The sequence below is a fragment of the Microtus oregoni genome, unplaced genomic scaffold (genome assembly GCF_018167655.1).
Source record: "Microtus oregoni isolate MIOR12 unplaced genomic scaffold, Mior012 000000F_ref0000247, whole genome shotgun sequence".
Classification (NCBI taxonomy): domain Eukaryota; kingdom Metazoa; phylum Chordata; class Mammalia; order Rodentia; family Cricetidae; genus Microtus; species Microtus oregoni.
Window position 1 is genome coordinate 54,914,738 of NW_024543059.1, and position 27,782 is coordinate 54,942,519.

A 27,782-nucleotide genomic window follows, 5' to 3' on the forward strand; every position below is an offset into this window, starting at 1 on the left:
TGTTTTTATGCCAATATCATGTGTTTTTTTTATTATTCAAGTAGAGCTTGAAATCAGGGATGGTGATACCTCCAGAAGTTCTTTTATTGTACAGGACTGTTTTAGTTATCCTGGGCTTTTTGTTTTTCCATATAAAACTGAGTATTGTTCTTTTGAGGTCAAGATCTTTCTAGGTCACTCTAGCTGACCTGGAACTCACTAAGGAGACCTCTGCTTTCTAAATGCTGGGGTAAAAAGGCTTGAATCACAAAAACCAATCTCTTTTTTGTTTTTGTTTCTGATTTTAGGAGAGTCTTGCAATTGGGTGTCGCTGCACGAACCTGTAGTTCCAGCACTTAGGAGACAGGAGCGGGAAGAACACCGTGAGTCCTAGCCTAGCCTGAGCTACACAGAGAAGTCCTATCTGAAGAAAACAAGGAAGGAAGGAGGCATGGAAACAGGCCAAGAAGAACTGAGATGCTGAGGAGCAAGAAGAGATGGAAAAGAGAAAGAAATGGTGGGAGGGGAGGAGGGAGTCCTATGTAGCTGAAGCTGGCTTCATGCTCATGACCACTCTGCCTCAGTCTCCTCCTGCTTACACTAAGTGCAGACATGCACACGTCAGCTGCCCTCCTTCCTAAATCAACCCATGTATTCTTCTACTATCCCTCTCAAGCAACTTGTTTTTAATTAGTAATCTTTTGGTTCTTAGGCACCATCATTCTCCATGACTCTGATTCTTTGATTTTTCTTCTCTTTTAAATACACTCTTCTCTTGGATCATTTTGAATCCCTACCAATATACCAGTGATGGCCAAATTCGTATAACATCAGCCTCCAGTCATCTTATCTCAACTGAATTTATATGCCCAAACTGACAGTTGTCATGACATTTTAAAGTTAACATGCTCAAAATCTTACTTTCAAGTGAACCTGAATTATTATTATTATTATTTTATTGTTACAATCTCCTACATTCTTGTTACCATCAGCATTGTGCATATGAAAGAGAACAGGAAGAAAAAACCCAGAGTCAGCAGTTAAGAAGCCTTGCTGCTTCTCCAGAGGACCCAGTTCTAATTCCTAGCCCCAACATGGAACCTCAGAACCACCTCTAGTTCCTGGGGGTCCAATGTCCTTCTCTGGACTCTGTGAGAACCAGGCATGAACATGGTGTACTAACATACAGTGTAGGGAAAACACTTGCACACATAAAATACAAAATTAAGCATAAAACAGTTCCTTCATCATATGATTCTATTATTAATTCATATCTCCTCCTTTCCCTGTTTACTCTAATCATATCCTAGCAACCATCTCTTCTCCTAAAAACTATCTTTCTCCAATGCATGCACTCCAAGATTGTGCAAGACACCATTATTCTTACCTAGACTACTGCAAATCTTGTTTTCCCAAATTAAACATTTTTCTATAATCGCCTGCAATCCACTATCTGCATGGCGACCAGTGCTATAAAACAGATTACTACCCTGCAGTAAAAGGACTTTGGTGGTCTCCTACCACACCAAAGACTTCAATTTTAATGTAGATTGCACATGGAACTATGTAATCACTTCTCAATTACTATGTGCGCCACACAGAGTTTTTCCAGGTTCTCGTTGCTAAGCTCTTTCCCAAGGCTGCTGCTTACAAACTCAGGCTGTGCTTCGACAATGCCAGTCACTGGTTCTAAATTCCACCCTGACTCAAGCCATCAATAATAATCACTCAGTCTATGCCACAGACAAGGAGAGAAAAATAACCGCTCTATTCACAGGATCTCACACAGAAATATCTAAAACACTTTAGTAAGGTTTCTAACCTAAAAATGATCTCAGTATTGGTAAGTGTAGGCTCCTTGTTTTCTGTACAAAAATACACTTGCCATAGACATCATCCAGTAGAGCAGCAGGCTTAAGACCCTAAGTTTAAAGCCAAGCTCTGCAAAAAGCAACACGAATACTTTGCTCAAGGACCTAGTCCTGGAAGTCTAAAAGAGGATCATCTCCTTAGAGAACTACAGGCATATTCTGGGTAAGTTTATAGATGCCTGTAATTCAAGTTTATCCTCAGCTATAGTGTTCCAGGCCAACCTGGGATAAAAGACACTCTCAAAAGAAAAACAACATAACAAACTTAGTTGCATACACAGCAATCCCACTGGGACTACAGGTGTCCTCACCCAGGTTCTTGCCTCTCTGCTCTGGGAGTTAGTCACCTACTGTAGCAACAAGCTAAGAAATCTGTATCGGTCTCACTACTTACCAGTTAGAAAGAGCCTGGAGAGCTGCATTCATATAACAAGTATTTCCAATGTTTTTTAGACCTGTAAGGCCTATGAAGAAAGAACAACTATAAGTCACCATTCAAGAAGGCATTAATGACATAAATATCTGAGCTTTTATTGAGAATGGCTTCAAAAGTTAAGCTACAGAAATGGGTTAAAATCTGCTTACTGGTAGAGCATATGCCTACAGTGTACACAGTCCTGAACTCAATGCCTTGTGCACACAAACACACACACACATACATACACATGCGCATGCGTGCACATACACACAGAGGGGACAACAACAAAAAAAAGAACACTAACAAAACATGGAAATACAAGACAACAGTCTGAATAACTCAGAGGCCAGTCTTCTAAAAATCTTTCACTAAACAAAATTTTTGGTTTTTCGAGACAGGTTTTCTCTGTAGCGTTGGAGCCTGTCCTTGAACTAGCTGGCCTCGAACTCACAGAGATCAGCCTGCCTCTTTTAAGTGCTGGGATTAAACTTGTGTGCAACTATGCCTGGCTTAACAATACATTTTAAAAAAAAAATTGAGTTAAGATTACAATTTTCATTCCTCCCAAAGCCCAAGAGGAGGCTGACTTGATGATGCCAGCCCTCCCAGCAGCTCCCTTCCAAGGCTGTATCTTTAGATCTTCTATGTGTGCTCTGTCTTCATCAGTTTATCTCATCATTAAAAGAGAAACCGTCAGTGTGGATGCTAACTCAGAAGCAAAGCGTGTACTCAACATTGTGAGCCCCTGAGATCAAGTTCTAACACACACTGGAGCAACAGCAAATACTTCAAAGATAGACTTACAAGCCAACCATGGTGGTGCATGCCTTTAATCCCAGCACTAGAGAGGCAGAGGCAAGTGGATCTCTGTGAGTTCAAGGCCACCCCAGTCTACACAACAAGTTCCAGGACAGCCAGAGCTACATAACAGAAAGAACCTGTCTCAAAAAAAAAAAAACAAAAGAACAACAACCATAAGAAAGTAAAATTCTAGGACGAACGATGCAGCTCAGGGCAAGGTGATTGTTTGCTATGCACACAAGTCCTGTGTTCTAAGAACTAGCAGGAAAATCAAGGTTCACATTAAAGATTCTGAGCCTCAAAAATACGGAAAATACTGACAATCTAGGAGCTGAAATTCTAGGGCAAGAGGTCCACTGGAATCTCCTGATTCTTTTTCCAAATGAATGCTGCCCCCTTGAAAATTCTATTCTTTTCTTTTCTTTCTTTTTTGGTGGGTGGAAGTAAAATTGAGTGGCTCAGGGCTGACCTCAGCCTCCTGAGAGTTCAGGTTCCACAGTCCGGCTTTCCTTAGGCAGCTTGCTAGGGCAATACCTTCCCATCAGCCCAGCCATCACTGGCAGGTGAAAACTCAAAAATAGGTTGGGAACAAAAGGCTCACAAAAGGCAAGACTAGCAAAAGGTGGCGTCAGCTGTGACAAAGTGACACTGGACAAACCAAGCCTGCACAACCTGCGAACGCAAGGTCACAAGGCCACACTTCTCAGACCTCAGGGAACAGCCGTGCCACAGAGGAACGCTGACAGAGGAGCCTTACCCCTCGCCTTCAGCTCATCTTCTTCTTCTATTTCTATATCCAGGTCTTCAAATACAGCAACCAGAGGGGTTTTCAGTGTTGTATTGCTGGGTATTTTAAAATCCTTAATAACAAAAAGACATAACACATTTGAATAAATTCTTACAATATCAAAACACACTTTAATTTTAATTTATATAACATCTACACTGCAAAACTGTTAAAAGATATTAAAACAAACTGGTCAGCATGGTGGCACATGCCTGTTACCCCAGAACTCACGAAGCAGAGACAAAAGGATAAGGGGTGCAGACAGTCCTGGCTGGTAGTAAGTTAGAAGCCATTCTGGACTACATGAGACCCTGCTCAAAAAGCAACCATAACAGCAGGGTTGGAAAGATGCCTTCGTGCTAAGAGCAAGAGGACCTAATTTGATCCCCAGCATCTACATTGGGTTCTAAACTGTCTAGACTCTTGTTCTGGGGATCTGATGCCTCTCTTGGAGTCCTTTGGCATCTGCGTTTACTTGTGCACACACCTTCACATGGACACACATCCAAATAATTTTAAGAATTAAAAAAAAATAACATAACAATGATAAAGATAGAACCCTAAGAGTTTATGGCATTAGCAATTATTATAAAATTTGTATTTATATTTTACAGAAAGAAAATATCTACAAAACCATGCTTTTTTTGTTTGTTTGTTTGTTTGTTTTCAAGACAAGGTTTCTCTGTAGCTTAGGAGCCTGTCCTGGAACTAGCTCTTGTAGACCAGGCTGGCCTCGAACTCACAGAGATCCGCCTGCCTCTGCCTCCTGAGTGCTGGGATTAAAGGCATGTGCTGCCACCACCCAGCCAAAATCATGCTTTTATTTTAATTATATATTTGCAGATCTATGTGAGAATGTGTGTATGTGAGAATAGGTGCAGGGTGGGCCAGACCCCTGGAGCTGGAGTTACAGGCAGTTTTGAGTTACCCAGTAGAGGCACTAGGAACCAAATTCAGGTCCTCTGTGAGAGCAGTGTGTGCTCTTAACCAGAGACGCTTTTCTAGTCCCCCAAAAACATTTTATAAATGGCAAGCTCAAGAACTAATTTCATGTAAATTAGTGGCATGTCTTGTCTTTTCTGATTCTGTAACTTCTACAGAAACAAAGGACATGGCAGAGGGGCCCATCCACAGACCCACTGTTTCTCTGGGCATCACTGTGCTTGCCAGACATGCACATGTAACCACAAACATGGTTTACAGACCTCTGCAAACCAGAGTCCTCCATCTGCACAAACCTGTCTGTTGAGTCTCCTGGTCCTGTTGCTAACTAAGTTTTGGCATCTCTACTCGTTTCCACTGATAACAGTGAGTAGCAGGCTGCCAAGGGGAGAGAACAGGGGAGAAGCTGTATTCACTCAGCTGCAGACCTCTCTCCCTTCCTAGGAAGACCTTACCGCCTTCCTAGATTCAGATAGGCAGAAAGAGCTAACTATTTTTTTAAAAGCTATATGGAAATCTACTACTGTATAGTTAATTTTTAAAAATTTTTTTAAAGGAACTTGAACACAGGCACTATGCGTAGGTTATTAATGAAAATCTAGCACCTGATATGGAATATCCCTTCCAACCTTTCCTTAAAGACTTTTACAAGTGATAGGTGTTTTCCACCTCAAATCCCACCCTTACCTCCCGTTCACTCTGTGCTAAACAAGAGCAAAGCAAGGCATGAGTGCTCCATTTGGCTTTAAAAGTACAAGTAAGATACTCAGGCCTGCTTCGTAAATTCCAACTGCACAAATTCTGAAATGATTTCCTGAACTTATATTATCTAAACTCAGATTACCTGGACAGTGTTGTCTTGTGTTTGTTGAGGTTGTCTTACATGAGGCAATGAAGGAGGACTCCCCAATTTTCTATCCAAAAATACTTCTTTGCTGCAAGCGTAACACCACACTCGAAGAGTGGTGAGGTTCACAGTCAGATAATGCTTGGTCTCCTACACAGCTCACAGGAGAGAAAATGTGCTTGAGAACGACTCTGCAAAGGAACCCAAAATGAACCCCAGCCTCTGGCGAGCAACAGTCTACTCAAAACAGCTAATCTAGAACACACACATAAACACATCAAAAAATTGTACAGAGTAACTGTAGACGCTTACATAGGAACAACACCTAACCTACTCTCCAAGTTATTCTAGCATCTGTTCCCCTCATTCATAAGACGAAGATAAACACAGCGGTGGAAGCTCCTCAGCTCTGCATCAGCAAAAGAGAGCAGAAGGAAACCGTATGGGCGGTACAGCGACACTGCTGGAATCCCAGCAGCCAAAGGATCACGTGCACAAGATCATCTCCACTGCACAGCGGATCTAAGCCCCGCGGGGCTACAGAACATTTTTTAGGGAGTTGGGAGTGCTAGTTTGTTTAATCTAGGAGAACAGAACTACAAAGGAACACATATTATTTAAATGGAAGCACAATACAACTCAAGCAACAGTTGGTCAATAGCCTTTCTCGGAGCTTTGTGTGAGGGCTTAGCACACAGAATATACAAGATATGATTGGCTGATTTCTCAATTTTCTAAGGGACAGCCATAGAAAGTACCACTTCCAATGCACAGGTAAGAAACTGTATAATGTTGCCTAAGACTGCAAACATTGGTTGAGACTAGCTGCTGCAGATTATCAGTGGGCATCTAAAGAGAGCATTCATTAGAGAAACTTAGGTTAGAGTGGAAGATCTATCTAACAGATCCGAGATTCACGTCAGAGTCACATGGGAAGTACCACACAACGGCGCGATGTCAACAGCACTCAGTCAGAATGGTGTGTAGAGCAGGGGAAAGGGCAAGAGCTGGATTGCGAGGAAGGGAGTCAGGCAGTTAAACCTGCACTGGGCAGCAAGACAGCTCAGCAGGAAAAAGCACTTGGTACAAGCTTGACAACCTGAGATCAAACCTACAACCTACAGAGGAAGGGCATCCTCTGACCCCCACGCATGGAGTGGCACACACGCCTCCAACACACACTAATAAACATTAACTTTAAGACGAACAGAAACCTACACATCTACACTAACTTCCACCTCCATGTCTGATACTACACCTGTAATCTCCACACACATCCATGTATGCTTACTTCTTTTATCAATACTCAGCTACAGTCATGTATTAATGCTGATTTTCTCAAAACCCCACCCTCTGACCTTTCACTGAGAACAAGCAAAGTTTTAGTGAATGTATTTTCTAAAAAGCAAGAACTCTAGGCTGGTGTGCTGTCACATCTGTGGTGTGACACACAGGAGACAAAGGGAGGATTCCAGCTTCCAGGCCAGGTTGGGCTAGGCTACACAGAAGCCTCGCAGGCGCCGGCACAGTCTGAACTAATGTCACACGGACTCTCCGCTCCCGCAAGCTCTTCTGAAAACGCTCGTGCGCGGCCAGGATTCGGCTCAGTGCTCACCCAGTGCACGCTCGGCTTAGGCGCAGCCCCAACACTGCCATGCAGCCCATCACCACGTAAATACCTGTGAGTGCATGGTGCTGTGGTCGACCTGTGACTCGCCGCAGCCCACATAGGAACACCTGTTCTGTAAAGAACAGGCGCACATGTTATCACAGACGCACCAGTTCACAAACGGCATGACAACAGTCCCACTGAAGTCCTGATTTTATGTTTTAATTCTATAATTACTTCCCAAAGTTAGATGACGTAACCACAAGGTATCAACCACAAAGACCAGACTAAGTATTTCAAAACTGAAAGTTATCCCAACTTCAATAAAAAGTAAAGATAAAAATATCTGAGTGGTTTACTAAACTCTACAAACACACCTGAATTAAAATCCATCCAAAGTTTAAACCTTAATTTTTTGTTATTATTTTAAAAGTATACTCACATAAAATTCTTTAATGTGTCAAAAATTGTGATTAATATGTATAAATTTACAAGAGCAAACTTTTCAGGAAAACCACACAAACATATACATACTTCCAAGCATGCCCACAGATTGGGTCCTCTGACTTTGCAGTCCTGACAAGCTCCCTAGGAGAGTAAACACAGGAGATATTTGCTATGTCAGAGAAAACATACACAGTTCACAATAGCAATACATGAGTTTTAAATTTGACATGAGTGTTCTATTAATTTACTTAAATTTGTATTAAAGAGGAAAGTGAGTATGGTTTTTTTAAGGATGATTACAATATAACTTACATGAGATTTTTGTATCAAATCCTCTTTTGTTATTTCACCAACTGAATCCAAATGTGGACAATGATTTCGAAAAGTCGTCATTTTCTTACACTTTTTTCCCTGTTTTTCAAGGTTTTCCAAATCAAGCAATACCTACAGGAAAAGTGACCCAAAAATTAATCACAAAATGTTAACAAGCTAAAAATGATTAAAGCAAAAGATGAAATAAGAAACATACACACTCGCCCTGCAAAGCACGTGCAGCGCACCTGGGGCTGGTGACTGACTAGGAAGGGGAAGACTGATTCAAAACCCTGTCCTCGACTCACACACACACACCGCAGCAATGTGTACCTAAACACACACGTGACACACACGCAGATAAAATATTGGAAAATTTTTAGAATTTGAAAAATTATTAACTACACTGTGGACTTCAATTTAAACACTTGCTAACATTCTTATTCTTTTTTTGTTTTGTTTTGTTTTGTTTTTGTTTTTCGAGACAGGGTTTCTCTGTGGTTTTGGTGCCTGTCCCGGAACTAGCTCTTGTAGACCAGGCTGGCCTCGAACTCCCAGAGATCCGCCTGCCTCTGCCTCCCGAGTGCTGGGATTAAAGGCGTGCACCACCACCACCCGGCTCTCTTCTCTCCTTTTTTTTAAAAAAAATATTTATTTATTATGTATACAATATTCTGTCTGTGTGTATGACTGCAGGCCAGAAGAGGGTACCAGTCCTCATTACAGATGGTTGTGAGCCACCATGTGGTTGCTGGGAATTGCACTCAGGACCTTTGGAAGAGCAGGCAATGCTCTTAACCTCTGAGCCATCTCTCCAGCCCTCTTCTCTCCTTTTTATACCTAAGTAGATGCACTGCCAGACAAGAGGGGAAAACTGGATTCAACTGCTCTTTTACCTTAACTACAAAAGTAAACAAACAAATATATAAAATAATGGGTTTTGGTATGGAACAACATACGGTATAGAACAGTGATCCCAACTGAATGAAAACGAGACAGAACTCTACGATTACGCCCATGAGCCTGGAGAGACGTTCAGAATTCAGAGCAGCGAGGGTGAACCACTAACAGGCCAGGCAGTCTCAGAGGTGAAGGGCCTTGAACGCACAGAGATTCATCTGTCTCGGCCTCCCGAGTGCTGGGGCCACCACCACCAGGCTTTGTGTTTGATTTTTGAGACAAGGATTTATTATGTATTCCCAATCAGCCTGGAACACATTACATTAGACAGGCTGTGTTCCATCCAGTTCAGAGCCTCTCAGGCCTCTGAGTCCTGTGTTACCCCAGCTAGCTGTATCTTTAAAAAGTAACAAAGTAGAAGACACTCAGCATTAGACTCTCTGGTCTCTACTTGTACACACACAAGCATAAAAGAACCCTTAGAAACTAAACTTTATAAAAGGCTGAGGTTTTTGATTTTTGGTTGGTTTGGTTTTACAAGCCCAGAGCCTTGTACATGCTGGTCAGGTGCTCTATCAGTGAACTGGAACCCCAGCCTGCAAGGGCTGGTTGTTTTGCTTTATTTGTTTTTGTTTTTCAAGACAGGGTCTCTCTGTATAACAGCCCTGGCTGTCCTGGAACTAGCTCTGTAGACCAGGAGGGCTCTGAACTCACTAAGATTCACCTGCCTCTGCCTCCCAAGTGCTGGGATTAAAGGTGTGCGCCACCACTATCCAGCAAAGGGCTTGCTTTTAAAAACAGATTTTGCAACAAGATTCTTTTCCAAAGGGACTGTAACAATGTCTACTCTGCTAAAAAGTAAGACCTCCTTCTGACACAATTTTCTCTACACATGATCAAGCTGTGGCACACGCAAGCAGAGGACAGAGCCAGCGCAGCCTTCGCCTGATCATTCAACTGCACAATTTAAAATGCTGATGACCTCTTCTGTCTTCCTAGTACAGAATAGAGCATCTCCCAGATGAAGCATGGGAATACAGCTGTAATTGAAACCCATTTCAAGTTTTCTGTGATATAAAACCTGGGTTCTACATAGGACAGAAAATGTGGCATCTGGTTTTCGGAGTCTACCTTATTTCATTTAACATGGTGACTTTCAGTCCATCCATTTGTCTACAAGTGACATAACTTCATCCTTTTTCATGGGTGAATAAAACTACATCGTGTATATATGCCACATTCTCTTTACCCACTCATTTGTTGGTTCCACACTCGACTACGATGACTAGAGCCTCAGTAGCCATGGACGTGCAAGCGCCTATGCGATGTGCTGGCTTAGATCCCTTCAGGTACAGAGCCAGCAGGGCGCAGCTGGACACCATCCCGATTTCCACCGTGGCCACAGCGTACCCCACCAGCAGCACCCCTCCCCGTTCTCCCCAGCATGTGTCCCTGTCTTCTTAAGGCCAGCCACTCTGCTTGTCAGCAGTCTGAACACAGCTTTAACTGGCATTTCCCTGGTAATGCAGCATGTTCATGTTGAGCATTCCTTTCAAATATTTACTGGCCATCTGTAGTTCTGCTTTTGAGAATTGTTTTCTGGTGAGTTTACTGGATGATTGCTTGGGGGAACGTTTAACTTTTGGGTTCTTCATAAATTCTAGCACTTATCTTCAATGCTCAGTTGACAACACATTTTCCTCTCATCCTGTAATCCTATCTCTTCACTCTTCAAGTTCCTGAACGTTTCGGCATTTCTTTGCTGTCATTTCCTGTTCTTACTTAGGGTTGTATTGGTTTTAATGTGTATGTGTAACTGTATACCAGTGTGTGCAAGTGCTGGTGTACGGAGACTAGACCAGGGTCTGTTCCCCTAGTGCTGGAGCTGCACTTGACTGGACCACTGGGAACTGCACCTAGCTCCTCTGGAAGAGCCGCCCAGTCCACCTAGGCTCCTCCAGAGCCTCAGGTGTCTTCTGAAAACTGGTCTTGCTAAACTTTATCCAGGACCTCTCAGGAGACTCGCAGCTTGCCATTTCTTGCTTCATTTGCTGATATCATCTATGATCAAATCTGGTAAGCAATGATCCCTATGCTGGGCAACACTCTCCCCTGAGCCAAACAAGGTGGCTAGCCCGTTCCTTCCTATGTACACCCACTGGATAATACTACACTACCCACTCTGTGTTTCGTGTGTGGGTAGCATTTTTCAGAGATAAGAGCATGTCAGATAGTATTCGTGGAGCAGCATCTCCAGCAGGGGACAGAGGGTTTTCCTCATGATGACGATGTCTTAAGTGAAAACCATCTGTTATTCTGCTGCTTTCAAAGACAAATTCCTTTTGTCATTGAAGACTCTGTTTTGCTTTGGTTTCGGTTTTTCTGAAACAGGATCTTGCCATATAGCCTTGGCTGGTCTGGAACTCACTCTGTAGACAAGGCTGGTCTTGAACTCAGAGATTGATCAGCTTCTGCCCCCCAAGAGCTGTGGTTAAAGGCATGTACCACCATGCCCAGCCTTTTCAGTCCCTTCAAGATAACTTGTTAATTCAAATTTTTAGCTCATGGATCAGTTTTACTCATTTTGACACACACCTGTAGCAGCAATCACACAAGAGACCAAGGTAGAATGATTACTTGAGCCTAGATCTGAAAGACAATTTGGACAACAGGGTCAGATTTGGCCACAATAAAAAATTAAAATCTGAGGCTAGAGAGATGGCATAGACATTAAGGTATTTATTGGTCTTGCAAAGGGCCTGCATTCAGTTTCCAAAACCTACATGGTACCTCAAAACTATCTGTAACTCCAGATGCAGGGCTCTGAACCCTCTTCTGGACTCCTCAAGCACCAGGTACAAACATGGTTCACATACGTACATGCAGGCAAAACACTAATACACAAAATGAAAAATTTTTAATAAAATATGCTAGGCTTGGTGCTACATGTCTATAATCTAGTTCTCAGGAGATGGAGGAAGGAGAATTGGAAGTTCAAGGCCAGCCTGGGAAACAGAGTAGACCTTGTCTTAAACAAAATAGGAAAGAAAGGAAGAGGGGGAAAAAAAGGGAAAGAAACAAGAAGGAAACAAAAAACAAGCTATACATTTCTCTTAAGGATTTCTGCTGTCTGCTAGTGGAATGGGAAGGTTCTCAAGGCTGCCTCAAAGAAAATAAAGGGGTGGGGACTGAAAAATGAACTTTTTTTTAATATTTATTTATTTATTATGTATACAATATTCTGTCTGTGTATATGCAAGAGGGCACCAGACCTCTTTACAGATGGTTGTGAGCCACCATGTGGTTGCTGGGAATTGAACTCAGGACCTTTGGAAAAGCAGGCAATGCTCTTAACCACTGAGCCATCTCTCCAGCCCCCTGAAAAGGAATTTCTAAAATGGGCTTTCCCCTTAAGGAAAAGAGAAAAAAAGAAAAAAACAAAACTAAACAGAAGGCCTTTCGTATTCCTGTTACCTAGCTTTAGTAAGTTGTTTCAGTTTGGCAACAAAATGATCCTTTTAAGGATGTGTTGGTTATAGTGTATTCAGATGCAGTTACAACAACTAAATCCTTTAGCTCAACTTCTAAAGAACACACAAAAACGGCTGGGCAGTAGTAGTGGTGCACACTTTTAATCCCAGCACTCGGGAGGCAGAGGCAGGTAGATCTCTGTTCAAGGCCAGCCTGATCTACAAGAGCTAGCCCTAGGACAGGCTCCAAAGTTTCAGAGAAACCTTGTCTTAAAAACAAACAAAACAAAACAAAAAACACACCAGAAGAAAAAAAAGCATGACTACTGCCAACCCCGAAGACTTGAGTTCAGCTGCAGTGACCCGCATGGTGGGCGGAGAGAACCAACTCCTCAGCTGCCCTTTGACCTCCACAAAGGCACTGCAGCACATGCCCGCACACCCACAAAATAAAACATCAAAACAGATTTTAAAGCTGATTCTTGTACTTCATACAAATACCCTATGGAGCAAACCCTTCACACCTGTGTGAAGCTCCACAGTTCATGCAAGCAGTCCCGAAACATCCAAATCGTCCTTAACTTTTTATTTTTAAAAAGTGAGTAAAATCTCTAGTCTCTCTTCCTAGAAATACCTGTCTAATTAGAATGTCCAGTTAGTGAGAGTCTAGGTCTATTAAGAGCATAGTCTCCGTTAAAGGGTGGTGGTGACACACCTCTAATCCCAGCATGTGGGAGGCAGAGGCAGTTGGATCTCTGTGAGTTTGAGGCCAGCTTGTTCTACAGAGTGAGTTCTGGGACAGTCAGGGCTACACAGAGAGAAAACCTGCCTCGGGGGAAAAAAGTCTCCTATTTTTACATCTGTGGAATCCATTTCTAACACTGCCACAATTATTCAGACCAAAGCTTAGCTTCAAGATACCAACCCTAACTCCAAACAAAAATCCAAAACAAAAAAACAAATTGAGATCTGTCAATATAAAGCAGTATTTCCTACAAAGAAAAAACTCTGTCAGCTATGACACCTATGAACAACAGTGGCCAGCACACAGTGACTGTGGGCGCGGCAGTGGTGTGCACACCTTGGCAATAACCAACTGCTCTCACTGGACTTCAGAGCCATGCAGGAAGGAAATCATGCCAGGTTCTGGAAACCCAGCCTGATTACCTGGGCCTAGTAAGTCAAGCATCTTGGGGAACCTACAAATACCACTTTACTAAACCAGCCTAATTCCTAACTACATTGTAAATGTGTGTCCTCACGCCCTAAGACAAATGCAGTCCTCACCCTTCGTCAGGGAAGCTCCTCTCTGCAACAGAGACCATTACAGAAAACTACAACCAATCAAAACGCAGAGTTGTGGGGCCCAGCTCCAACTGACATGCCTATAAAATAACTCTGTACCTAAGGTTCAGGGAACATTGCATAAGATGGGGTGGGAAGACTGTATGAGCCAAAGGACCAGATGCTTTTCTGTGAGACTGTGTCTCCTAGTAACATCAGAAGTGATAGTCTCATGAGTATGACTGACCAAGCATGAGAAACTATAGACTGGAGAAAACCCACAAGACCTCAACGTTGCTAAAGAACTATGGCAGCTAAGAACTGTTGAGAGAGAGAGAGAGAGAGAGAGAGGGGGGGGGGGGGGGGGGGAGAGAGAGAGGGACTTCCCCAGGGCAGAGCACGCCAGCTGGTCATCCACTACCAAGTGATCAACCATGAAAACGTTCATACAAGTAACTCAGCAGATTATATTTAGGAATATATATGTATTCCTAAGTGTAAAAACAATTAATAAAAAATCTGGCCATGCTTTAAAGGAGCTTAAGGGGGGAGTATACGGGATAGCTTGGCAGAAGGAAAGGGAAGGGGGAAATGGCATAATTATATGATAATCTTAAAAATAAAAAGAAATAATTAAAAAAAAACCCTAACCAGTAAGTAATAAGAAATGGTCAATTTTAGTTTATCTAGTTGAATTAGTTCTGACAGACATGGGAGAGAGGGGTTAACAAATTTGACACAGACCTAATAAAAGCCTTAAGTAATCTGAGCCTTAAGTCTTAACTCAAAAAAGACCAAGAACAGTCAATGGCACCATACAGTAGCCCCTGCCTATAATTACACCACTAGGGAGGCAGAGAATGCCCACAAGTTTGAGAATGGTCTGGTCTACGTAGTGAGTTCAAGGCCAGCCAGAGCTACACAGACAGAAACAGTCAGTCATGAACAGCTCATCTGGAGAGTGCAGCTAGGTGGTTCTGTGTCTTTCCGGCAGACGTGAGATCCAGGTTCCTTCCCCAGCACCACACAAACTACTTATTCAGACAGGCAAACAAATTCAGCCAGCATAAAGAAAACCGTTGACCTGTTTGCATTCTTACTGGATGAGGAGTCAGTGAGCACAATGCAATAAACCCTGACAGGAGTGTCAGCACACACTTTCATCCCTGCCCTGAACTGGAAGCCAAAAAGTTGTTAGTTCAAGGCCACTCTGGCCTACCCGGGGCGACCTGGTCTCAAAAATAAAAGAAAAAATTCTAAGAAAAGAGTAAAGATTCCAGGACAGGCTCCAAAGCCACAGGGAAACCCTGTCTCGAAAAACCAAAAAAAAAAAAAAAAAAAAAAAAAAAATTCTAAGAAAAGAGTAAAGAAAAATTCTAAGTCATCTGAGTAATGGTGCCAAAAAACCGATAAAAATTTCCTTCTTTGGGATTTCATAATCAGTTGAAAACTGTCAGCAAGAGTCTCGTTTAAGTCGCATTCAGCCCCACACCTTCACCAACTCACAGTAGGTCAGGTCAGGATTGCTACAAGCCCTGGAAACAGACTAATTGTTAATGCAGGCCTGATGCCAGCACTCGGCGCGATTGGTGGTTCTCTGAATTCGTCTTTATCAATCACTCCTGCTCCCACCTGACACTCATTCCTTTATTCTTCTGAAACAACTAATTTGAAGGCCCATGACAGGTGGCTTTCCACCATCATTACTCTTAAATTCCCTCCTTACTTTCTAGTGCCGAATTCTGGTTGTTGTTGTTTTTTTTTTTTTTTTTTTTTTTCACTACTTCTCAACTCCATTCCTTGTAAGTCACACGAGGACTGTCTTCGCAGGAACACACTGCCACAGTGCCCTTTGAACCTACCTGAGGCCTCATGGCAGCTGTACAAATGACTTCCGGGCACACTGCAGGGTCCCAGCCCAGAGCTCTGCTCTCTCTTAAGTTCCTCTACCACTCCAGGAGCCCGCCTGGCCCTCACAAGGGAACCTTTCTGGAGCAGTCACAGTCATCAAGGACAGAGGTAATTAGGGAACAGCACACCGCAGCTACACTGGGGACAGCTCCAGAGTCTCTGCAGCACTAAGCCCTCGGAGGCCTGTCCTTAGAGGCTGTTCTACTCACGTCTCACATCTTCTGACGTAGCACGCACACCCATATTGTTACTGAAGTTCTGAGTTCAACAGATACTGTGAAAGCCTCAAAGACGATGCAGATCCCAGGATGTACGCACTGAAATATCACACGGAACCCCACCACGGTGTATAGTCAATTCATGTTCATGTGAAGAAACCAGGGAGTCCAAGCTGCCAAGATCTAGTTTAACCTGAAGCTACCCAAGTTAATCTTCCAGTCTCTGTGACCACCCTAAGAACTCACTCTGTACAGGGCTGGGAGCAATATGGAATGTCTCCCTCGACTAAACGTCCAAGAGACCTTTCCTGTTATTTATTTATGATGAAGCAAGGACGGAGAAAGGTTGCAGTGCACTGTAAGGACACTCATTAAGACGGGAGGCAAGCTGGCATAGAGACTCCTGCCTTTAACTCGGGAGGCAGAGACAGGCAGATCTCTGAATTTGAGGTCAGTATGGTCTACCCAGTAATTTTTTGATTTTGTCTTGGTTTATTGAGACAGGATTTCTTTGTGTTACAGCCCTGGCTTCCTGGAACTCTGTAGACCAGGATGCATTTGCCTCCCAAGTGCTAGGATTAATGGCATGTACCCCACCCCCTGGTTTACACAATGAGTTCTAGGATAGCCAGGGCTAAATAGTCTGGGGGGGGGGGGATATATACACCCTAGAATGGATGCAGGCTTTTCAAGTTCAAGGCTAGCCTGAGCTACACAACAAGTTTCTGCCTGGGCTACATAAGATTCCATCCAAATAACTAAAAAAGAAAAGAAGGAAGGAGGGAAGGAGGGAGGGAAAGAAGGGAGGGAGAGAGGGAGGGAGGGAGGGAGGAAGGGAGGGAGGGAAAAGTAAAAAGTTCAAGGGGCTGGAGATATGGTTCAGTGGTTAAGAGCACTGCCTGCTCTTCCAAAGGTCCTGAGTTCAATTCCCAGCAACTACATGGTGGCTCACAACCATCTGAAATGAGATCTGATGCCCTCTTCTGGCTGCAGGCAGACACACAGACAGAATACTGTATACATAATAAATAAATAAATATTTTATTAAAAAAAGTTCAAGGCTATAAAGTAAATAAATGCAAGATCAGCCTAGGCTCTTTCTTTAGTAAGACTAGTTTCAAAATAACAAACAAGCAGCCAGGAGAAACAAAGACGTGCAAGGCCCTGGGTTTAATCCCCGCAAAGACCACACTCAACTAAGATTTTAGAAAACCTGAGGCTTCCTTTTCATTTCCTAGCCGGTTCCAGGGAATAGAGTCCAGAGTCTTGCGCATGATGATGAAGAGACCTCTCACTGAGCTACAGCCCCCAGCCCCATTCCTTTAACTCGAGGAGCCTTGCCTCCACTAGACTCCAGTTATTGACCTACCTAATCTTACGAAGTCACACAAACGCAATATGTGATATAGCACTATTTCTTAAATATGAGTCGTTACATATACAGACTGCTCATAATTCATGTGCCCTATATGTATGATTTATTTGTATTATTTTCTGTGTTGGTGTGTTTGCTGGTATCCATGGAAGCCAGAAGATGGAGTTCAAGCTACCTGGCTAGGAATTTAAGTCAGGACTTCAGCAAGCACTCTTAACCACTGAGTCATCTCTCCAACCCCATGCATGTACCTTCATACAGAATTTTATCAAAATACTCCCAAAATCCCATGTAGAGTTTTAGCAGTTTTAAAACTACACTAATGGACTAGACCTGCAGCTAGGTGTCAGTGCCTGTGGCAGTGCATGCCTCCAGTCCTGATCGCTGGGGAGGCTGGGAGAGGGAAAACATGGAGGTCCCAGGCCAATCAGAGCATCAGGGTAAGGCACGTTATCTCCTTATTTCCTTATTTTTAAAACAATTCACATTTCCTCTCTTAAGAATATTGCAGCATTTTTCATTACTTTCTTGAAGCACACAGCCTTGCTGTGGCAGGGCAATTATGTACTGTAGTTCAAGTACTTGGCCGGTGTAAAAGAACCAATGGTTCAAGGTCACCTGCTACAGCACAAGTTCAAGGCTAGCCTGTGTCAGTCTCTCTCACGTGGTAAGTCACATCTCCGTCCATACATCCATCACATATACATTTATTTATTTATTTATTTATTTATTTATTTTCGGGGCAGAGGTTCTCTCTGTAACAGCCTTGGCTGTCCTGGAACTCCCTCTGGAGACTAGGACAGATTCACCTGCCTCTGCCTCCCAGGGGTGGGGATTAGAATGTGCCACCACAGCCGGCTCAATCTTTCTAATCTTAATCTTTATCTCAATTTTCATCACAGGCTGATTTGGCACTGTGACTTCAGAAGGAAACGCGGCTCCTGCCACAATCTTGAAGCTCCCTCTGACTTGGGGAAAGGTTATTGGCCTTCTCCAGAGGACTGGGGTAAGGGCAGTAAAACTCTGTAAGGGAAAGAAAGGTTCCTGAAAATCAGCAGGTCAGCTTTACTGCAATTATGTAAAAAGATTTGCTTATGCATGGCTTACAGAACTGAAAAAGAAAGCAACTGGAAGTTGGTTATTAATTAGATCAAAAATGACCTGTCATCATAAGTCCAGTGAGGTCAAATGTATTATTGTAAGATTTTTTTTTTGAAGTGTTTTTTTTTTCTCATCTTGCCAAAGCAAATGAAATAGCAAAACTGCAAGCATAGTGTAAGTTACTAAAGAGAAGTAACATTATCAAACAGTAAGAGTCTCGGGTTTCCCTCTATGTATATTAACAGTATGAATTCACTACTGCCATTTAGGCTCTTAAAATCATCAGACTGCCGTTGCCATCTCTCCAAATGAACAACTGTGCCCTCTCAAACGCAGACGGAAGGAGGAGAAGCGGTCCCATTCTTTCATTTGCTTGCCTTTGAAATAGGGGCTACTGTAGCCAAGGCTAATCTCGACGCCCTTTTCTTCCTTCCTATGACTCCCAAATGCTGGTATTTCTAGGCCTGAGCTATCTAGCCTGGCTCTCATTATCTTTGGTAACAGGGTTTTCTTAAAGTTAAAAAAAAAATCATCCAATCAGACAAAAAAATATTTAACTAGACTTGGTGGCAATACACTTGGAATCCCAGCAACTTGGAGGTTGGAGGCCAGACAGATCTGTATCGAAAATAAAAAAGGAAAAAGAAAGAATACTTTAGAATTCTACATTAATCACTAAGTCTCGAGACCATTGGTAAAATGTATCCTCAGTTCAGAATCTGCTCCAGCCAGGATGTCAGCCCCTGTCTCCATTTTGCAGGCCTAATACTGATTCCAGGAGAATGTAAACCGTAGCAATCTTTAGGTGGAGTGCAAAATCCCTAAGGCAATCAGACTCGTTACCTAACAGGTCAACATTACGAATTTTCCGACGAAGAGCATTCTGTATTTGAGAAACATTTAAGCACACACACGGTGGAAATGAGACCCGAACAAAAGCTGCGGACCGACAGACGCTAGGACTGGACTCGACCCAAACGCAGCGTCGGCCGAAGACACGGCACCGGGACGATGACACCTTGCTTTTCCCGTCGGTAGCAATGAATAACGGGGCGGCGCGCACGGGTCGCGTCCCCCGACCCCGGTCGCTGTCCAAGGAGCCGCCCGGCCGGGCCGCGCGCGGGTGCGAGCCACAGCCCAGGCGCGCCGCTTGCCCGCCCTCTCTCCCGCCCTCCCGCCGCGCTCACCTCCGCCGCCGCCCGCCGCCCGAGCGCTCCTCCTCGCAGCCCTGCGCGCTCGGCTCCGCAGGGCCGCAAAACGGTTCGCAGCGAGGCCCGCGGAATCCCGGCCGCAGCCCGACGCTTCCCTCGGCAGCCGCCGCTCCTTCCGGTGCCTCCGCGGCCGCAGCGGGCGTCTGGGGGCGGGGCCTAGCGGATGGCACGCCCCGGGGCGGAGCCTCGCATCTTGCCTGGCTTCTCCGTCAGGTCTGCGCTTGCCTGGGGCCTTGCTAGGGAACCGCAACTGACCTGTCTGCTACCTTCTATTTTCCGGTTTTGTTCGTAGTCTCCCACCCGCTGCAGTCACAAGACGACTTCCCAAGGTCTCGTCGCGGTGCGTTGCTGACTGCAGTACGGAAAACCACTGAAAGGTCTCAGGGTTGCAATCTGAGCTCCTATAAATTCTGCACTTTAATAGGCTGGGACAGGAGGATTACCATGACTTCCAGGCTAGCCTGTGCTACCGTGTGAGGCATTAACACTTGATATATATGAAATATTAGACCTAGCTCAATTCAACTCTAATCCCGACCCTTGTTTGTCTTCTTACTTCTTCAAGACCTACATTCTCTGGGAGCAATTGCGTTTCTCTTTTCCACATAGACAAAGAAGAAATTAATCTCTACCATTTTCCACTAGGTCAAACTCAAGATCAAATAAAATATTTATTGAAACCTTGGGATCTTCTGGTGCTGAGAGCACTGAGGGGGGGAAAAAGAAAAAAACTTCTAGTTGTGAGTCTGTTGCATTTCCCTGGGTTGATTTTAACAGATGTGAATAAAAACTGCAAAGTTTGTCAGCTAGGCGTGGTGGTGCACCCCTACAGACCCAGCACTTTGGGGGGGGGGGGGGGCAGGATTGTGAGTTCTGGGCCAGCCTGGATTACAGAGTGAGACCTGTTTATCTGATTACCTCCAACGGTTTGGTCTCTACGTGGGAGGACGTATCCAAATGTTATGCAAGGTGTACCGGCTCCATCAGAAGCAGGTTACTAACGCGGGGGCTTCCACTTATTCTTCTGGTGGAGGTGAAGGACATTAACCTTGAAACCACATTCTCTGTGGGGCCCGACACGGAGGAGACGGAAGCGTCCCACTCAGGAAGGTCTCAATGGGTGCTGCTATACTCTTATTTCAGCCGATTGCGAATATTGCTTCTTTGCTTTCATCAATATCCAAATTAATAATATTTTCAATTTTTCCTGAATGACTTTTCCCAGGGAGTCCATTCCTAGTCACCCAGAGAGAACAACCAGCAGACCAAATAAATGTTTCCATCCACATGCAACCTGGTGGACCAGTGAATTTAATTGGGGTTATTCAAGCATGGACCACTTAAAGGGCAGCTGCACCACCGAGTATTTCCTACGCCTCTAGCAATTGTTAACCACGTGTTTATCCTCAGAGATGGGGGGGGCTACATGAGCCTGGGAGCTCGCCCCTCCCTCCACGGGGAAATGCTAATGAATCCCATCTGGCGAGGGTGCTTTGCTGCTAACCACAGAGTCTCTGAAGAACTGTCCCAGAGGACAGAGTACCATACCATACCGTGCATGTTCGCTACATACAAGGATTTGGGGAGGGGCTTGTTTGCTTTGTTTTGGTGACGATTTTGAATTTTTATTTATTTATATGGTCATTTTGTCTAAATTAAGTCTGTGCATCATCTGCCTGTGTGGTGCCCCAGGAGGCCAGAAGGTGTCAGATTCCACCTGGGCTGGAGTTACAGATGGTTGTGAGTCGTTTTGTGAGTGCTAGGAATTGAACCCAATTCCTCTAGAAGGGCAGTCCGGGTCTGCAACTGCTGAACCATCTCTCCAGCCCTGGTATTTTATTTTCAAGACACGCCCGTTATATAGCCCTTGAACTCTTGGTTCTCCTGCCTCTCTGTCCTGATTCTTAGAGTCCGGGTGGGAGGGTTATTTGACTTGTGAAATTCAAGGGTCCGGTCTGTGGTACAGCAAAGCTGTGGTGGTGGTAGGAGTGTGATCTGGCTGTTTGTACAGCAGTAGACATCAGGAGACAGAGAAAAAGTACTTTAAATTTTTCTTTATTAATATTTTATATGTACACAGTGTGTGTTTCCCCATGTTGAACAGTTATAAACCCACTTTAACTCCAGCCATGAAAATTGTCAGCCTTTGACACGGAGAGTTTACACACAGACACACATACACACACACACAGGACCTGAATTAGCTTCCTAGCATCTGTAATTCCAATTCTAAGAGATTTGGTGACCTTTTCTGGCCTCCTTGGGTTTCTATATGCATGCAGTACACACAATTCAACACACATACACACACACACACACACACACACACATATGCCGTGGGATATTTGTACACTGTATGAAGATGTATTGCTGTGATTGGTGTAAAAAGGCTGACCATCCAATAGCTAGGCAGGAAGTATAGGTGGGACTTGTGGGCAGAGAGAGAGAAGAGAACTCTAGGGAGATAGGAAGAAGGCAGGGCACTAGCCAGCTGTGGAGGACGCAGCATGAACAGTACCAAGAGACAAAGCAATGAGCCACACAACAGAATATAGATGAAAACAAACGGGTTAATGTAAGTTATAAGAGCTAGTGGGACAAACCTAAGCTAAGGCCTAGCTTTCATAATAAATTAATAAGTCTCTTTGTCGTTATGTGGGAGCTGGCAGTATAGAAAAACACTTGCTACACACAAACACACACATACACCTTGTGGTTGTTTAAGATATTCCCCATAAGTCTCTGGTATTTGAAAAGTGGATGCCCGGTTGGTGGCTGTTTGAGGCGTAGGAGGTGTGGTCTTCCTGGAGTAGGCATGTCACTGGCGGCAGATTTAGAGGCTACCAAAGCCTTGTGTCCTTCCCATTGCACTGTTTCCCGTTTGCTGGTCAACATGTGAGCGTGAGTTACTGCTCCACTGGCACCTGTGTCCACCATCATGGACTATTATCCATCTCCCACCATTCCTAAATATTACCCCAGCAGCACAGACACCGAGAGAAACAGTTAATAAATGGGACCTCCTAAAACTGAAAAGCTTCTGTAAAGCAAAGGATACGGTCAACAAGACAAAACCACAGTCTACAGCATAGGAAAAGATTTTCACCAACCCCACATCAGACAGAGGTCTGATCTCCAAAATATACAAAGAACTCAAGGAATTGTCCATCAAAAGAACAAATAATCCAATTTTTAAAAATGGGGTACAGAGGGCTGGAGAGATGGCTCAGTGGTTAAGAGCATTGCCTGCTCTTCCAAAGGTCCTGAGTTCAATTCCCGGCAACCACATGGTGGCTCACAACCATCTGGAATGAGGTCTGGTACCCTCTTCTTGCCTGCAGACATATACACAGACAGAATATTGTATGCATGATAAATAAATAAATATTTTTAAAAAATGGGGTACAGACCTAAACAAAGAACTCTCAATAGAGGAATCTAAAATGACTGAAAGACACTTAAGGAAATGCTCAACATCCTTAGTCATCAGAGAAATACAAAACAAAACAACTGAGATTCCATCTTACACCTGTAAGAATAGCCAAGACCAAAAACACTGATGAAAACTTATGCTGGAGAGGTTGTGGGTAAAAGGGAACACTTCTGCATTGCTGGTGGGAATGCAAGCTGGTACAACCCCTTTGGATGCCAGTGTGGCAATTTCTCAGAAAATTAGGAAACAGCCTTCCTCAAGACCCAGCAAACCACTTTTGGGTGTGATGGGGACCCTCCTTCAGCCAATGACCTTTAAGAGGCTAGACCAGGTTAGGGCGTGACCTTTTGGGTACCTAGAGAAAACTGCAGGCTCACCCAGCTCTCGCTCTCTGGTTCCCACATCACGCACCTTGAGGTTGGACTTTTCATTTCTGTTCTGTGAGTTTCCCCCTTACAATAAAGAATTATAACTGGAATCTTTTGGAGTTACCTTGGGATTATTCAATTTGGTTCTTCATCCTCTTTTACACATTCAACTACATGGGTATATACCCAAAGGATGCTCAATTGTACCATAAGGACATGTGCTCAGCTATGTTCATAGCAGCATTGTTTGTCATAGCCAGAACCTGGTAACAATCTAAATGCTCCTTGACCGAAGAATGGATAAGGAAAATGTGGTACATTTACACAATGGAGTACTACCCAGCAGAAAAAAAATAGAATGACATCTTGAAATTTGTGGGCAAATGGATGGACCTAGAAAACATTTATTGAGTGAGGTAACCCAGACCCAGAAAGGCAAATATCATATGTACTCACTCATAAGTGGCTTTTAGACATAAATCAAAGAAAACCCAGCTTACAGTTCACAATCCCAGAGAACCTAGACAACAATGAGGACCCTAAAAGAGACATACATGGATCTAATCTACATGGGAAGTAGAAAAAGACAAGTTCTCCTGAGTAAATAGGGAGCATGGGGACCATGAGAGAGGGTAGAAGGGCAGAGGAGAGGAAGGGAGGGGAGCAGAAAAATATATATTAATAAAAATAATAAAAAGCCATGCAGACATGTACTTACATAAATAATATGTAGTTTTAAAAACCAATAAGAAGAGATGTGCCCCCAGCAAAATCTCATCTACAGAAATTCTTGCTTTGAATTGTTTCAGCATTTTAGCACATTCCATCAAGCTCCAGGTCACCCATCACCTTGCTCAGTAGCCAAGGCCCTCTTTGGGGTTACGTGTGTGTGTGTGTGTGGGGGGGGGGGGGTTCCGGAGTGCTGTCGGAACAGGCCAGCCACTCATCAGCTGTTTAGACAGGTGTGACTGCTGCTCTGAAGAGAGACAATTTATTTTATATGTTTGTATGTGTATGACCTGTGTGCAGGCGCCCACCGAAGCCGGAAGAGAGCATCCTATCCCCATGGAACTGGAGTTATGGACAGTTTCACAACTGCACAAGAGAGACAAGAGCTCCAGCAGCCCTAATGTTTGATTTTTAATCCTCAATCGAATTAATTCTTAACTTCATTGCTATTCTTAGGTTACCTAATTTGGTGGAGATTTTAAAAAATTATTTTTTTGCCTACAGGTTATCTCTGCGTAGCCCTGGCTGTCCTGGAACTCGCTTTGTAGAAGACCAGACCGGCCTCGAACCCAGAGATCCGCTTGCCCCTGCCTCCCAAGTGCTGGGATTAAAGGTGTGTGCCACCACTGGCCAGCAGCTGTAGAGGATTTAAGCTAATAATAAATGCATCATTTATATAGGTTCATTTGTCATGCCTGTAACCTCACTCACTCGAGGCCTCAGGGTCTGTGACAGAGGTGTGTGGTTGGTTTGGGGAGGGTTTATATCCATTGAATAGCCTCGTTTATGCTCAGCACAAACTACCACGGACCTACATTCCCAGCCCAGAAATTCTTAATTTGGGATCTACGATGGGCTTCTGGGGCTCAAAAAGGTGTGCATGTGTGCCTATTATATTTTCTTTAATCCTGAGAGGCCATGACAGTTTTTACAGAGAAAAGCTTCATAGTTTTAACCAGACTGGCCAAATGGCCCTATGCTCCTAAAAGGTTCCCAGCTTCCATGCTCCCTATTGACAGGTGTCCAAAGGTTTGCAATTCCGCATAGAGCCCACTGCCCTGAACAAATATGGCGGGAGCGGCCTCGCACGTAGCCCCTCACGCAGCCCGCCCGTGCCCTCCACTTTCCTTACCTTTGCGGCCTGACCCCGGAAGGACTCCGCTTCCCACAGCCCGAGGCTGCTCCGTGCGGGCTGCGGCTGGGGGCTGACGAGACGCAGGTGCGGGCGAGAGCGGGGCTGGCGGGGGGTGAGCGCACTCGTTAGAGGAGCGGGGTGAAGGTCTGGGTGCGGAGATGATGGGGTGGGGAGTTCGGGGTGCGGAGAACGCTGGGCAAGTGCGGGGCGCGGAGATCGTGATGGAGAGACCAGGGTGGGGAGAACGCTGGGCAAGTGCGGGGCGCGGAGATCGGGATGGAGAGATCCGGGTGGGGAGAACGCTGGGCAAGTGCGGGGCGTGGAGATCGTGATGGAGAGATCCGGGTGCGGAGAACGCTGGGCAAGTGCGGGGCGCGGAGATCGTGATGGAGAGACCAGGGTGGGGAGAAAGCAGGGCAAGTGCGGGGCGCGGAGATCGGGATGGAGAGATCCGGGTGCGGAGAACGTTGGGCAAGTGCGGGACGCGGAGATCGTGATGGAGAGACCAGGGTGCGGAGATCCGGGGTAGGGAGAGAGCAAGGCAAGTGCGGGGTGAGGAGATCCGGGGTGCAGAGAGCGCCGGTCTCTGGACCTTGAGCTGCCTGGGTGATAGATGACGCCTTTCTTGGGGGGGGGCGGGGGGCTCCTGCAGAGAAGCCATGCCCACTGACTAAAATCGCCGAGCGCCTACTCTACCTGGAACGCCCCCAGATATTTTGTTTTATTATGTTTATTTTTATTCAGACCGCGCCCCACCCTGTTGCCCACCAGACTGGCCTGGAACTCACTGTAAAAAAAAAAAAAAAAAAAAAAAAAAAAAACGACACCAGGCTCCAGCTGGTGGAAATCCTCCTGCCTCAGCCTCCAAAGTGTTGGGATTACAGGTGTGACCCCCCTAGCCGTCTGTGTTAAACAGACCTCATAGGCTGCTCTTGTTATTAGGTTATTGTCAGTAACGATTTTTGCCGCATTGAAAACTCCTCCTCAGATGACCTGGGGAGTGGGTGCACACTTGTAAGTAATCTTAGCACTTGGGAGGTGGAGGCTGGAAGATCAGAGATCCAAGGTCCTTTTTCCCTACTTACTGAATTCCGAGGCCTGCCTGGCCTCTAGGGGACCCTGCTCCCCACTCCGGGGGGGGGGGGGGGGGGGGGGAGAGACAGAGATAGACACAGACCGACTATTTCTCCTCAGACTTAAGCGGTGTAGATTTCCTGCTTCACCTCAACCTGTGGGTCATGACCCCACTGTAGTGTCCAATAACCGTTGCGTGGCGTTGCCTAAGGCCATCAGGAAATACAGTGTTTACATTACCATTCATATCAGTAGAAAAATTACAGTTTTGGAGTAGCAACGAAAACAGTTTTATGGTTGGAGGTCTCCACGGTGTGAGGAACTGTGCTAACGGGGTCACAGCACTGGGAAGGGTGAGGGCGCCTGCTCTAGAACATGCAAATCTCCCCACGCCCTCTCCTCTCCCTGTAACTGTTTTAGGTTAATATACAGAGCAAAGGCTTTTTGGCTCAGGGACTCTCCATACATACATATGTAGCGTGTTCTCATTCCTTCTGCTCACTGGTAGAAACGGTGGTTTTCTAAGGAAAAGGTTTGACTTGGATGTGAGGATTAAATTTACTGTGTTTTCATCACTGTTAGTATAAACACAGCGCGTGCTCTCCTTTGCTGTTTTGGTAACTGATAAAGGCAGTTTTAGCTCCATTGCAATATCACACATGCATAATTGCAAAACTGACAGAGTTTAAATGTTTTTATTATATTTATTAGGTGCTCTGTGGGCACCAGAGAACAACCTGCAGGAGGCGGCTCTCTAATTTTACCATGTAGACCACTCAGACTCAAGATCTATCTGCCTGCTGCTCCCTCCCAAGAACTGGACAAAGGTATGAACAACACCACACCTGGAACAAATTTAACTTTGCAAAGCCTCTGTGGCTGACTAATGTCTGTTTCGTTGACCCCGATCAGGCAGAGGAGTCATGTCCGAAGAAACAGTCAGAGAATCACAGTTCTCCTTGAAGACGGCCGCACTGAGAGTGTTCGACCTCCCTGCGTCTTGGTACTATTCTCTCTCCCAGGTAAACACTGAAGTGGACTGGATTTGAACAGAACGTTTATATTGCTCAGTGGAATTTGTTTGTGGCATTTGTTTCCCTTGAGGCTGTTCGGTGGTACTGAGGACTTGAACCCAGAGTTTGCTGAGCAGGCAGACCACCACTGAGAGACCCTCCCAGCCCTGGAGGATGTCACACAGCATAGTAAAATGCTAAAGCAGTTAATGCTGACTTTAAACATTTTTTTGTGTATATGTATATGTGCATATACATATGCATATACATATTTTACAATATATATTTTATGTATAAATATTTTATATTTTATGCAAATATAAATATTTCATTAAAGTAGATTATATATATGCTGTATTAGTTTAAAAAGTTTTCCTTTCTTAGCCGGGCAGTGGTGGCGCACGCCTTTAATCCCACTTGGGAGGCAGAGGCAAGCAGATCTCTGTGAGTTCGAGGCCAGCCTGGTCTACAAGAGTTACTTCCAGGACAGCCAGGACTGTTACACAGAGGAAACCCTATCTCAAAAAACCAAAAAAAAAAAAAAAAA

At 44.6% G+C, this 27,782-nt stretch overlaps 2 protein-coding genes across 4 annotated transcripts in view; one reads left to right on the forward strand and one right to left on the reverse strand.

The window, feature by feature from the left end:
• Usp33 (ubiquitin specific peptidase 33) overlaps positions 1 to 19,614 on the reverse strand; it is a 49,439-nt gene extending 29,825 nt beyond the window's left edge. For both annotated transcript variants that reach the window (XM_041648555.1, XM_041648546.1), the window contains exons 1-7: positions 19,460 to 19,614; positions 8,014 to 8,145; positions 7,789 to 7,842; positions 7,325 to 7,387; positions 5,643 to 5,795; positions 3,827 to 3,929; positions 2,245 to 2,314 (exon numbers count right to left, since the gene is read on the reverse strand). In XM_041648555.1, the coding sequence (XP_041504489.1) occupies positions 2,245 to 2,314; positions 3,827 to 3,929; positions 5,643 to 5,795; positions 7,325 to 7,387; positions 7,789 to 7,842; positions 8,014 to 8,094 (524 nt within the window). In that variant the 5' untranslated portion in view covers positions 8,095 to 8,145; positions 19,460 to 19,614. The remainder of the gene's footprint in view (positions 1 to 2,244; positions 2,315 to 3,826; positions 3,930 to 5,642; positions 5,796 to 7,324; positions 7,388 to 7,788; positions 7,843 to 8,013; positions 8,146 to 19,459) is intronic.
• A 5,553-nt stretch (positions 19,615 to 25,167) lies between these two features.
• Miga1 (mitoguardin 1) overlaps positions 25,168 to 27,782 on the forward strand; it is a 51,967-nt gene continuing 49,352 nt past the window's right edge. The window contains exons 1-3 of one of the 2 annotated variants that reach the window (XM_041652969.1): positions 25,168 to 25,232; positions 26,934 to 27,049; positions 27,135 to 27,244. In XM_041652969.1, the coding sequence (XP_041508903.1) occupies positions 27,146 to 27,244 (99 nt within the window). In that variant the 5' untranslated portion in view covers positions 25,168 to 25,232; positions 26,934 to 27,049; positions 27,135 to 27,145. Of the gene's footprint in view, positions 25,233 to 26,933; positions 27,050 to 27,134; positions 27,245 to 27,782 lie in introns of those variants that run through there. The other variant, XM_041652959.1, reaches the window with a different exon arrangement.